Genomic DNA, 12,634 nt, shown 5'->3' with positions numbered 1-12,634 from the left:
AAATCGCTTGTGCTGCTTTGGACCTTCCAGTTATGGCTGAAAAAAGGCAGTTCGGGCATTTCATGATGTTTTAAGGTAGTTAACTGACTTCAGCGCTTCTTTGCACTACAGTAATGCAAATAATAACTAAGAATCAGTTCATTAGAATTTGGAGCTAACAACCATCTCAGCTGTTATTAAACCCAAACTAAATTTGCCCATCCTGAGTCAGAAAGGTTTGTTCAAACTGTTAGACTCCTCCTGCAACCTTTACTTAGGTGATTCATCTTTGCTCACCTAAGTAGTCCCATTGGTTTCAGAGGGAGAACTCGTGTCAAGACAGCTGGACTGGGCCGGTGGTTTTCAGTCTACACACTCAACAGTATTTATTACCAGCTTCTTTTATTTTTATCTAATGCTTTGGTGGAGAGAGATACTATTGTCAGTAGCGTTTGTTAGGCGCTTCAGAAAACAACCAGAAAGATACAAGGCCAAGTTCAGTGGTGCTGCATTTATGTCAGTGATGAATTTGGCTAACTGTCCCTGCTGCACGAATATTGTAATCGAACCAGACACATAGTACAATGCAGCAATGCAGAGGTCGATTCTCCTCTCACCTGGAGTACTGTCACTGAAAGCAAAGGCCTGGATTTATGTCTTGGTGATGGAGAGCAGAATCTGTCCCACTGGAATTACACGAGTGCAAGGGAGAAGGGACTCTGGCCCACAGCACTCGGGGTGATCTGAAAACTTGTGTATCACAAAGTGGTGCAGGATTTTTGGTTCAGATGACTATATGCCGTCTGCACCCTTCTTCGTAAGGTGGATTCATGGAGAGAGAGCCTTCATGGGTGACATGCAATTCCAAGAGAGCTGTGACAGTGGAGAGAGTGGGTTACTGCCACACAAGGCAGGGTGGGCTAGTGACATAGGCCTAGAGATTGCAGAATATTGTGCATATGGGGGATTTATTTTTCTGTAAGGAAAGACAGAGACCTTGTGGTTTGCTAGTTACCATCCACAAGGCTTTATTTTCCTCTCTGTAAACACAGGCACACACTACTGTCTTGCAACAAGCATTTCCTCTATGAAGAAGCACTGTAATTAGGACTGCAGCTAGAAAGCATTCCAAATACTACAGCCTGGGCATATATTACCGGCCCATCAGGAGGCAGTTTCAAGCAGGCAGAGCACCGTGTGATGAAGCATGGAAAAAAGATCTTTTTATAGCCACTGGAGAATAAACACGGTACATTTCTGTATATTGGAGATGGGCCTGGATCACCGCCCCAGATCCCACCACTTCCAAATGTCTGGGAAGTTCAGATTCAGACGTATCACCACAGATGACTCCTCTGTCTATAAAGGGCCAAAACTAAATCTCAGTTTCTAAAGACTGAGGGAATTTGGGATCTGGATCAGAACTTTGCAGTGGCAAGCCTGTTTCTGCTGTATAGCCACAATTACTGATTGTGTCCTTCTGCGGATGGGGGATAAATCTGGTTGTTGCAACACTAGTTTTGATAAGTTAGACTAGGGCCCTGCAATGTGGTAAAAGCTAGAAAATCTGGTTTCCATTTATTGTCAGCATTTTCCAGTTGTGCGCCCAGCATTAGTTGCCATCAGTGGGAACTGAGGGTGCTAAACCACCATATAGGGTTGGCCCCTTAAACAGCAACTGTCTTCTTTTGGGAGACCTCTGTGAGAAATATGTGCTGCCAAATTCTGCTTACAATTAGACTGGTGTAAATCCAAAGAAACTCCATTGGAGACAGGGCTCCTATGCAAAATTTACACCAGTGTAACCATGAGGCAGAATTTGACCCACTGGGTGAAATTTCCTAACCTCCAACCCCAAGGAAGCTAACATTTTGACTGAGGTGTTTTGGATTCATGAAGGTTAAAAAAATGAACAGATAATAACAGGATCAAGCTTCCTTGACCCTCAAATGAAGAACAATTCCAGACAGCCTGCAAGCTCCCTTCTGCACTTCCTTGGCAATCTCTTTCCCACAGTTAAGAAAAACACAGGAAGATCTAAGGAAACCTATGTGGAAATGCAAAAGACGAAGGCATGTGATCTGAAAATAGAAGGAAAGTCCATACATTTCCTTTACATACTGGTCTGAGTCCAGTTTTTGGCTAAATTTTGAAATCTTTGGGACCATATGCTTTTGCCATTCCCTCTAGGGCATAATGGGAAACTGACTTGTTTGGCCCTTTATCACTTAACAGATTAGACAATGTGGTTTTCTTCTTGCCCAGTAACTTCAAGAATTCTTTCACAGTGCTAAAAACTACTACTTTAGAACCACAACAAAGGCCCTCTGCATCGGCTCAGAGCACACCGTTGGCCAGTTGTGAATCCCTTTGTGATTACACATATTAGGGAAGCTTGCAGAAGTCACATCTCATAAAGTTCAGCACGGTATGAAGACTTACTGCATCCGACTGCAGAAAGCTAAAGAGATTAAACTGCAAACCACAGGCAATCCCACATTGGCTTGCCAAATCTCTGCACTAGTCCCAACTTAAAAGGGAAGAAGCAAACTTAATTTGGGCACAAGGAAGAGAAATTGTGCAGACCTCCACTCGCAGCAGGGCTCAGAAATTCCTCTACGACTTTCAAAATGTAACAATTTTCGGAATCCTGAGACCTGAGAGTAGATTGGGTGATGCTTTGGCAGAGGGAACGGAGAACAGGACGTAGTGAGAGCAACAAAGTAGGTACTTAAAGGGCAGACTAATCAAAGGACTTGAAGGTGAGGGCACTTCAGTGCCTCTCAAAACTGTTTCTATTCACTGCCCCCTAAACACTCAATCAGAGTGTGTAGCTTTGAGTTATCCTGTTAAAAAAATGGCAACATTCTCACGGAGCAATAGGTCAACCTGCTTAGATCAGTGGATTAGTTAGTAAAAATTTGCATAGTGCTTTGAAAATACAGGGCTTGATTCAGTTCTTTCTCACAGTGGTTTTATATCAGTGTAACTCCAGTGACTTCACCAGCCCACTAAGTTTACTAATTCCTTCACAGTGCTGGAAGCTTTCATGGTATAGAACCACAAGGGCTTTGGTGTCTGTTTGGAGAATCAGACTCATGAAGAGTACATATGAATGCAAAGCATCATCACTATCAAATAGAAGTTTGTTTCAATGCTGATAAAGCAGATTGGATCAGGTCATATGATGAGCCCAATGATAATCATTTGCACAATTCAGTTCTGCTTTTATTCTCTTTGATGGTTCTAAGTGAGCTGTATCCCCAGCACAGAGATGTTAGATCAGCCTCACCCAGTCAGAGGCAGTCAGGTGTGCTCTTTGCACTACCATGGGGTCAAGTTGAAAACTTAATTAAAAATCTGCATAATATTAAAACAAGATGCCACCAGCTACCTACCCATGTGCAAAGCCCGTGGGCTGGCATGTGCCAAGCTAAGCAGCAACACCCCTCTCCCCCAGCTCTTGCTCAGCTACCTGGACCTTGGATCTCGTCTGGTGCAGAGGGCAGCCCTAGATTAAACCCCCACCAACACAGAGAAGTTGCAGAGGGGTGGGTTGAGGGTGAAGCCTGGATCTGGTCCCACCCCCACCTCACTGGCCAGGTGCAAGAGGAAAATTAAATGCTGCTCTTTGCAGAAGCCAGAGCAAGACAGCAACAGGGGAAGAATTGTGACACCCTAAGGGGTTTCCCAGACCACTCCTGGCATAGTGCAGCTGCGCACTGCCTTTTACTCAGGGCTGAGCCTGAAGGTTAAGTCTAGCCTTATAGACCTAGCCACATTTTGGCTCACTTCTACTGTGAGCCCAACACTAATTATTCCCAGTACAATTAATGGGCCCAATCCTGGCCCTAGCTGCGTCTGTGGCATGGAGCCCCCAAAAGCTCCATGACATGGCCAGTTTCTGCAGCTGTGGGTGCTTTGGCAGATGTAGAAGAGGAAGTTCCCCTCCAGTGTAATCATGGCCACTCAACCCCCTTTGCTGCCCTGGGGCAGAATCTGTGACTCCACCCATCTTGAGTGTCCTTCCAGCTCAGGCCAAACCCCCACGCTGCTTTTTCCTGAAGGTCACTGGCTCTTTACCTGCCACATCCATCTACTGAAAGGTGGGATGTTATTTTTGCATATGCTCCACCATGCTTGGGCAATGACCATTGTGTACCTTCAACGTACAGACGGTTTACATTTCACCTCAGATGTTCTCCTCCTAGCCTCTATCCTACCAGCCTTCCTCCTTTTCCTCATTTGAGGAACAATGGGCCTGGATGCATTTTTAAGAGTCCATCTGTCATACAAAAAACATCTCCATGTGGTTTGCTCTAATATTGCCTTGCAGTCCTAAGCTTTCTCCTGGTGCAGCATTGCTCCCATGGTAAACGTCAACCCTCTATTTATATTAAATGACATTTCCAGATAATAATCTGCACTGGTTGATTTTGGCAGGTTCTGCTGTTTTCTGTGTTGCCGTACAAAAAATAAAATAAAAAATAAGCGTCTAGCCCAGTCAGATGAGAGACCATTTATTCCAGTGACCTGTATAAACTTTTACACCAGGATCTCCACTTATTTAAACAACCTATCTTGCTGGCCAGAGTGGCTGAATACAGAGCTAGGCTCTCTGCCCTATTTCTTTCCCATGTCATGAGGTACATCAGAGCAAGAATGCCTTATCAGCTTTAGAAAGGCTTAATATTCTGTCAGGCACCTGAGAAGAGCTGTGAAGGAAAATGTTAGGGGGCTGTGATCTATTTTGCTCCCCGGGCTACTGGGATAACCAAAATGTCCTTTAATTACTGCCATTTGCAAGTCCCATTTCAGTCTCAATAATGGGGAAGTCTAGCCAGTGCAGAGGAGGAAAAAAAGGTGGAGCACCCCAGGAAAAGGTAGAAAATATTAAATGAATTATGCAACTACACGGGGGTTAGCCTCAATGTCCTGGCCAAACTCTCGTCTGGACAGTTAGAATCTACCTATCTGAAATTCCCCCTGGAGTTTTACAAGGTGAGCTGAAAACAGCTTCCCCATTCCACCTGCATTTCAGTGGTGGAGAAAGTGACCCCTGTTGTATACAGTTTATGAAGTATTTTGGATGAAAATGCAACAGAAGCATAAGACATTCTATTTCAATTCAATGTGTGCATACAGCATAAGAACATAAGAACGTAAGTGCAGTGCGCAGTGGCAGTCAAAGAAGTGAACAGGATGTTAGGAATCATTAAAAAAGGGATAGAGAATAAGACGGAGAATAATCTTATTGCCCTTATATAAATCCATGGCACGCCCACATCTTGAATACTGTGTACAAATGTGGTCTCCTCATCTCAAAAAAGATATGCTGGTGTTAGAAAAGGTTCAGAAAAGGGCAACTAAAATGATTAGGGGTTTGGAATGGGTCCCATATGAGGAGAGATTAAAGAGGCTAGGACTTTTCAGCTTGGAAAAGAGGAGATTAAGGGGGAATATGATAGAGGTATATAAAGTCATGAGTGGTGTGGAGAAAGTGAATAAGGAAAAGTTATTTACTTGTTCCCATAATATAAGAACTAGGGGCCACCAAATGAAATTAATGGGCAGCAGGTTTAAAACAAATAAAAGGAAGTTCTTCTTCACTCAGCGCACAGTCAACCTGTGGAACTCCTTGCCTGAGGAGGTTGTGAAGGCTAGGACTGTAACAGGGTTTAAAAGAGAACTAGATAAATTCATGGAGATTAAGTTCATTAATGGCTATTAGCCAGGATGGGTAAGGAATGGTGTCCCTAGCCTCTGTTTGTCAGAGTGTGTAGATGGATGGCAGGAGAGAAATCACTCGATCTTTACCTGTTAGGTTCACTCCCTCTGGGGCACCTGGTATTGGCCACTGTCGGCAGACAGAATACTGGGCTGGATGGACCTTTGGTCTGACCCAGTATGGCCAGTCTTATGTTCTTATGTTAATTAGTGTAAAATTTTTTCTGCTTAGTTTTGAATCTGGCAGTTTTAGACAGGAAAATTAGTATAACACTAGTTTTTAAAAAGAGTTCTGTACAGTTTATAACATTTTTCCACAGTGCAGCAGATATTTAGAAAATCACATTAGCAGTGGGACATAAGACTTGCTTTTATAAAAAGTGAGCAATGGTCTATTTAGTCCAGTATCCTGTCCCCAACAGAGACCAATGATGGATTCTTCTTAGAAAGGCAAAAACATGACCACAATATTGCAATATTTTCCCATGGGGCTAACTTTCTTCCTGACCCCAGCCAGTGATCATTTATGCTCTGAAGCATGATGATTGGGATGGTTTCCTAGTACTGAGGTGTGTTGTCTTAGAAATGTACAGGAGACGAATGACAAACCATCAATAGTAGTAATATACTATTTGTAGGTCTGGCTGAAAAATCAAAACCTATTTTCACAAAAATATTTGAAATATTAAAGGTGTTTTTATGTCAAAAAGTTCAAAATAGATCCACTTTTCATTTTTTTTGAAAGTTTTCATGATTTTATTTTAGTATGGTTCTCAAAACCACTGGAAAATGTTATTGAAAAAGGTTACTGGGATTTTTGGCTTACTGAAAACCATTTTTGATAAAAAATATCAGGATTAAAAAAACAAAAAAAGCATTAAGTTTTTCATGCAAAATGACAAATTTGTCAATGTCAGCTATTTCTTGGGAAAAAAAAAGTTTTTGAAAACAAACAAACCAACCAAAACCACTTTTTGACCAGGAACAACAGCAACAACAAACACCACACACCCAAACAAATCGCTTTTCAACCAGGAAAAAAACCCCACCTTTTTTGCCAAAAATTTCCACCAGCCCTTCTATTTAGAGAATAAAGACTGTAAATGCAGTAAGAGTCAAACAGAACCATTTCAACCTTGTGCTAAGAGGAATCAGAACTAAAATATGCAACAATGTCAAAGAAGGAGGAAATGCCATGACAAGCATGGCACTATTCTAGATGATTTCAGTACATCTACATATTTCGGAGCTAAGCTTTTTGGAATGGGGCTGGTGATTGCTGGGATGAGCAATGGTCTGCCTATTACCTCTTCTGATTTGAAATCAAATCTCAGCTTTGCTATGGTCAGGGTGCAGGACCTGTTGCTGATCCATGGGTATGATTAGGTTTCAGATTTCCTTAAGGGAAAATACAACCTATCAATGGTCTAATAAGATATAACTTTTGTCCTCAACCATCAATACAGTGACTCCTAAATGTTCTTGGATTCCCTGTGTGCCATCTACACAGGTCATGTCACTCCAGACCTGTGACATGAGGCTGATTGGCAGAGCGATGGTGGCAGTCATCTCAAACCAATACTAATTAGCTGCAACAGAGTACTTGAAGTCCTCTACTGTGGCTGGGGTATTAGCTAAGAAAATATCCTTTCCCTTGGTGTCTGTCCCAAACAGAGGAGGAGGCTAACTGGTTTGGCAGCAACACTGCTGAGAAGGATCTGGGAGTTATGGTGGATCACAGCCTCAACATGAATCAACAATGCAGTACTGCTGGAAAAAAAGCAAATGCAATTTAGAGTTGCATTATCAGAGGCATATCATGCAAGTCATGGGAGGTGTTAGTACCACTCTCCTCAGTGCTGGTTAGCCCTCAGCTGGAGTACTGTGTCCAGTTTTGGTCACCGCTGTATAGAAAGGATGTAGAGAAACTGGAAAGGACCGAGAGGCGAGCAACAAAGATGATCATAGGGATGGAATGCAGGCCATATGAGCAAAGGCTGAAGGAACTGGGTATGTTTAGTTTGGAAAAGAGATTAAGGGGAGGACATGATGGCAGTCTTCAAATACTTGAACAGCTGCCATAAAAAAGATGGAGAAAAGTTGTTCTGTCTTGCCACAAAGGGCAGGACAAGAGGCAATGGGTTCAAACTACAGCATAGCAGATTTAGATTAAAGCTCAGGCAAACCTTCCAAACTGTAAGAACAGTAAAACAATGGAACAAACTGCTGTGGGAAGTCATGGAAGCTCCTTCACTGGAGATTTTCAAAAGGAGGCTGGATAGCCATTTGTCCTGGATGGTTTAGACACAACAACTCCTGCATCTTGGCAGGGGATTAGACTAGATGAACTTTACGGTCCCTTCTAACCCTATGATTCTATGACACACAGCTCTGCCCCTGTTTATTGTCAGATATAGATAACGCATTCTCTCTTTCTCCCTTCTCTGTGCCTGGCTCTGAAGGGGCATGGATGAAAGTGATCTGGATGAAGCTCTTGCTAAATACAGTAGGGGTAAGACTACCAGATAAGGAGTCTATGAGAGGGTGCACTGGGTGATAGCTGTCCCTGGCCCATTTCTGTGGGAGTACACCCACCCTTTTCGGTAACAGTTGCAATATGAGTGTGCTCCTGGATTCCCAGCAAAAACTGGTGGCCAGAAATGCGTTTTCCCACCTGTGCTTGGCCAGGTACTTGTTACCAATTCTCTCTGATACAGAAATTGCCATGGTAATACTTGCCTTTGTAACCTTCAGGCTGCACTGCTGTCTTATGCCCTATATGGACAAGCTCTGAAGACCATTCAAAAGTCACTGTTAGTGGAGAATACAGCTGGCTGTGTACTTGCAGTGTCAGCCAGAGGGAGTGCATTACAGCAATTCTCTGAGGACTGCACAAACTTCCTATTTGCTTCCAGGTGCAATTCAAAATGTTGCTACTGATGTATAAAGGCCAATCAGTTATGGAATCACCTATTTCCCCACATGCTCTAACAATAACTGAGGTCAGCTAGGGAACTTCTACTACCGGTGGCTGGTGGCAGGGTATTCATGACTCTTGCCTATGGAATCCAGTTCCTCTGCTGGTCAGAAGAGCTCAAACTGGCCCTTTAAGGCAAGATGTAAAGCTCATGTTTACTCCAGGTATATTTGTGAGGAATATATGGAGCTCGTTTCTGAGTTTCTGGGCTGACCCTTGCTAGCAAGTGTTTAAAATGTTGGTACATACTCCCAGAGGCACTGTGAGGGAGTGTTTTATAAGTCTCTGAATAAACCAAACCAAATATGTGGATTCTAGTAATGAAGCTCTGGTAGTTTACGGTGCTATGGTGCCTCAGCAGATCTGTCTTCCTGATAAGGCTGGTTATTGATTATTGTTGGTGGAAATTAACCGTACCCCAAGAGCCTAGAGACACACTTGATACTGACCATAAGGAGACTAAAGAACCAATAGTCTGGTGTTTTGAAATATACCCATGGGTCAAGGAACACTATGGAACACTACTGGCAGGAGAAATTCCACATCTCCTGTATACCATCTGAGGTGCCATGAATAAGTAGCATGGTAATCCAGTGAAATCCTCATGATTAATGAAATAATGGAAGACCACATGGCACATGGAAAAGCTCTTCTAAATCTCATTAGCCCAATTATTCTCTTGCACTAGCATAAATCAGGAGTAACTCCAGACACACATTTAGAAGGAGAACACAGCATTGATGCACAACCAGGTGTAGAGGAAGGGGTGATACAATCTAGAGTGAAGAAGATTGCTCACGCAACTTCTTTACGTATGGACCTTAAGAATTGCACCCCTGAATTATTCTGTTCCCCATGAAGGAAGTGATTTCATGGATTCAACTTGCCCCATGCACAACAGAGGGCTCAAATATATGCTATAGCCTCAGCTTTTGAAGCCTCATCTTCTTCAGGGGGTTTCAGATGATCAAATACAACTTGAAATGTTCCCATAGAGGAGAAAGATACTAAGCCCCACAAATTGCTATTTTAACTAATTGTTGAAGCCTCAAGGCCAGGGGATCAGAAGTGTTAGCTGGGGGAGGGGAAGAATTGGGGGGAGGGAGTCCTTCAAATGCAGCAGACTTCAAGGACATTTTCCTGAAGATACATCTTTCTCTATTTCCAAATATTTTAATGAAGCACTGACCCCTTTGAAGTATTCAAACCTGAGCTCCCATTGCTGTTGGTAAGAGAGCTGATATCTAGTGAGGGAGCCCTTGTAAACTTATTACAGGAAATTCCAGAGCCAATTCCTCACTGGCCCATTGGCCGCTGAATTAATTAGGCATTACTGTGTGGGATTTCACTGGATGTATCACATCTGCAATGTGGGTGGGGGTCTTCCAGAAGAAAGCCCAGGGCAAGGACAGGGAGGTGATTAAGAGCAAAGCTTGTTAGTTGCTCAAAGTAAAGTACTAAGAATTCAGGGCCTCTCTGAGAAAGTTCAGCTACGGCTAAAAAGAAGGTTCTTCTGGTGGGCGCCTGGGAACAGTTAGTGCTGAGTAAGTGCCAAACTGGAGAAGAATGTGAGTCATGGACAGAGAATGGAGCCTTCACTTCCCCACAGGAATCTGAGGGTCAAAGCCCTGGGATGGGTGGGGGAGAGCAAGTGGATCATCTGCTAGGGAACCAGGAACAGGTAGACTTTAGAGCAGTGCACGCTTTCCAAGCTTGCTTTCCTTCTCTAAAATACAAAGGAAGAGCTTGTCTGCTCCCCAGGTGAGTTCTCCCATAGCACTCACGCTGCTCTCCTGAAAACCCACCTCAAAGCCATTCTTCCTCTCAACTTCAACCAGGGAAGTCCCCACCGAGGCCAGGGATTCCGACTGGCAGCGGCAAGCGCCATCTAGCGGCAGCTCCCCAGATCTGCGCCCTCAAGGCACTTGACTCCTTGCGATGTCCAAGCCCCGAGAAAGTAACTGAACGCATATCCAGGAGAGAAAATCCCAGGCAATTAAAACAACTACATAGTTGACAGAGTTGCATCCATAAAGGAAACCAAATTGAACTCTGTGACAATTCAGGCTCCCCCACCCCCGCCCCAAGGACCGAGCCGGACTGCAAATTTCCCCTCTCACAGGTCCCCAGAGCTTAAACAGAGTTTGCTTGCTTTGTTGCTTCATGTCGGGTGATTCCAGATGCCCCCACGTAACGCGCAGGAGCCCATGGCGCTAGGAGGTTAGTGTACTCAGGTGCATGCCTGCGTATAGCAGGAGAAAAAAATAAATACGCGGAAAGTTCAGCCAGCCCAAGTGTTGCCTTTGGCCCCCTGTGGGCAAGGTGCTGGGCCAGGCAAGAAAACCCGGAGCTAGAACCATATTGGACAGGGGCACCAGCCAAGACCCACACCCACGGCGGAAGTCGTTCCTCTCCATCCCACCCAGGGGTTTATCATTATTCTTTCTTTAAATCAGCTCGCCGCATCCAGGAGTGGCTTGTTTGGAACTGGTCCCTGTAATATGACCCGCTTTGGCAAACAAGGTGGCTTGCTGGGAAGGGGGGAGGGAGAGAATCAGTTCCAACCTGGATACCACACCCGAGCGAGCCAAGCCAGGAGAGAAAGTGGTCGGAGCAAAAACGCACTGTGAAATCAAAGGAGAGTGAGTGACAGAAGAGAGATTGAAAAAAAAAACCACGTGTAAACTTCTCTTACCTTGTAGCCAAAGCAGTCCGTGAAGCATAGAAACAGCCAGGGCGGTGCAGGGCTTTGGAGTCATGTCTGGTGCAGATGTGAATTAGGATTGTAGCCTTTATAAACGTGCAAGGAGGGAGATCTGTCAATAGGGTCAATTTCTTTCCAGCACCAAGTTTCAAAGCCTCCAGGCTGGGTAAGGGCGGGGAGGGGGAAAGAACAAGGCGTCCAGCCGTTCTCACTTGTTGATGCCAGTGAAACTGCGCTTTCCATTCACGGCTTCCCCCCTTTGCTACAGATTTTGTTTGCCTCGCTCTCTTCTTGACGGCCAAATGTTTTTTTTTTCCTCAGAATAACTTTATTCCTTGGTTCCCCCCCCCCCAACTCATAGGATGATCTGGGTTTTTTTGTTTGTTTGTTTGTTTTGGGGGTTTTTCTTTTTCTTTTTTCTAAATCGGATGAAAAGTAGAGAGATCAGTGAGAAGAGCAGATGTTATACAACTGACCAAAGGGGTTAACAAAGCAAAGTAGCAGCAACAAAAAGTTTGGGTACAAAGTTTCTTCTGCGGCTTCTGAGTTTTCTCTCCTCCCTTGGGCTGGGTTCTGTTTAAGGTGTCTTGTCACCCAGAGCCTCCGCTGAGGGCTGTTTATCCAGGGGGGTGCAGGTGCTGCAGGGATCTGGAGGAAGAAGCCTTTAAACTTTCTCAGGCTTGCGAGACTGGGGGGGTGGGGGGTGGGGAATAACAAAACAAAAACGCCTGCGTCCCAGCAGCTGTTGCAGCGGACACGAGCCCACGGGATCTCTGCTACATGCTGCTGGGGGAATCACAAGCCCAGGAGCAGGCGAGCGGTTCGGCTTCTTGCGAGGAGTGGGGTTTGTGCCGGGGCAGATCACAGTTTAGGTATTTCTCTCTCTCTCTCCCCCACCCCTCCCAGTCTGATCTGCTTTTGCTGGGATGTTTGATGTGAGCCTGGGATTTTTTATAGGGAAAGAAGAAGAGGAAGGAGAGACGTCAGCAGCGCAGCCGGGGGGTGTTTCGCTCGCTCGCTGTCACTTTTCCAGTGCTAAGGCTCCCAGGGCTGCTGCTGCCTGAGATAAGGCAAAATCAGCTGGGATTTCAAACCCCCACCCTCACCCCCCACCCGCGCCACCCCTTGCGCTGGTTCTCGCCTATCTCGCTCACAGGTGGGCAGGGCAGGCAGGTGGCAGCAAGCTCAGGCTCCAGTCGAACGAGGGGAGTGGGGGGCAGAGGCTGGTCGAGGCAGCTCCTCCATGT

The 12,634-nt window shown here is 44.9% G+C and overlaps 1 protein-coding gene across 2 annotated transcripts in view; it reads right to left on the bottom strand.

Annotated features, from left to right (window-relative positions):
* Positions 1–12,305, bottom strand: part of LOC140917713 (vascular endothelial growth factor receptor kdr-like) — a 182,627-nt gene extending 170,322 nt beyond the window's left edge. For both annotated transcript variants that reach the window (XM_073361074.2, XM_073361075.2), the window contains exon 1: positions 11,379–12,305. In XM_073361074.2, coding sequence (XP_073217175.1) covers positions 11,379–11,442 — 64 coding nt within the window. In that variant the 5' untranslated portion in view covers positions 11,443–12,305. The remainder of the gene's footprint in view (positions 1–11,378) is intronic.
* Positions 12,306–12,634: the final 329 nt, after the last annotated feature.

This window comes from Lepidochelys kempii, chromosome 9 (assembly GCF_965140285.1).
Source record: "Lepidochelys kempii isolate rLepKem1 chromosome 9, rLepKem1.hap1, whole genome shotgun sequence".
NCBI lineage: Eukaryota > Metazoa > Chordata > Testudines > Cheloniidae > Lepidochelys > Lepidochelys kempii.
The sequence above is the reverse complement of the archived record's forward strand: the minus strand, read 5'-3'. Positions and strand labels throughout refer to the sequence as shown.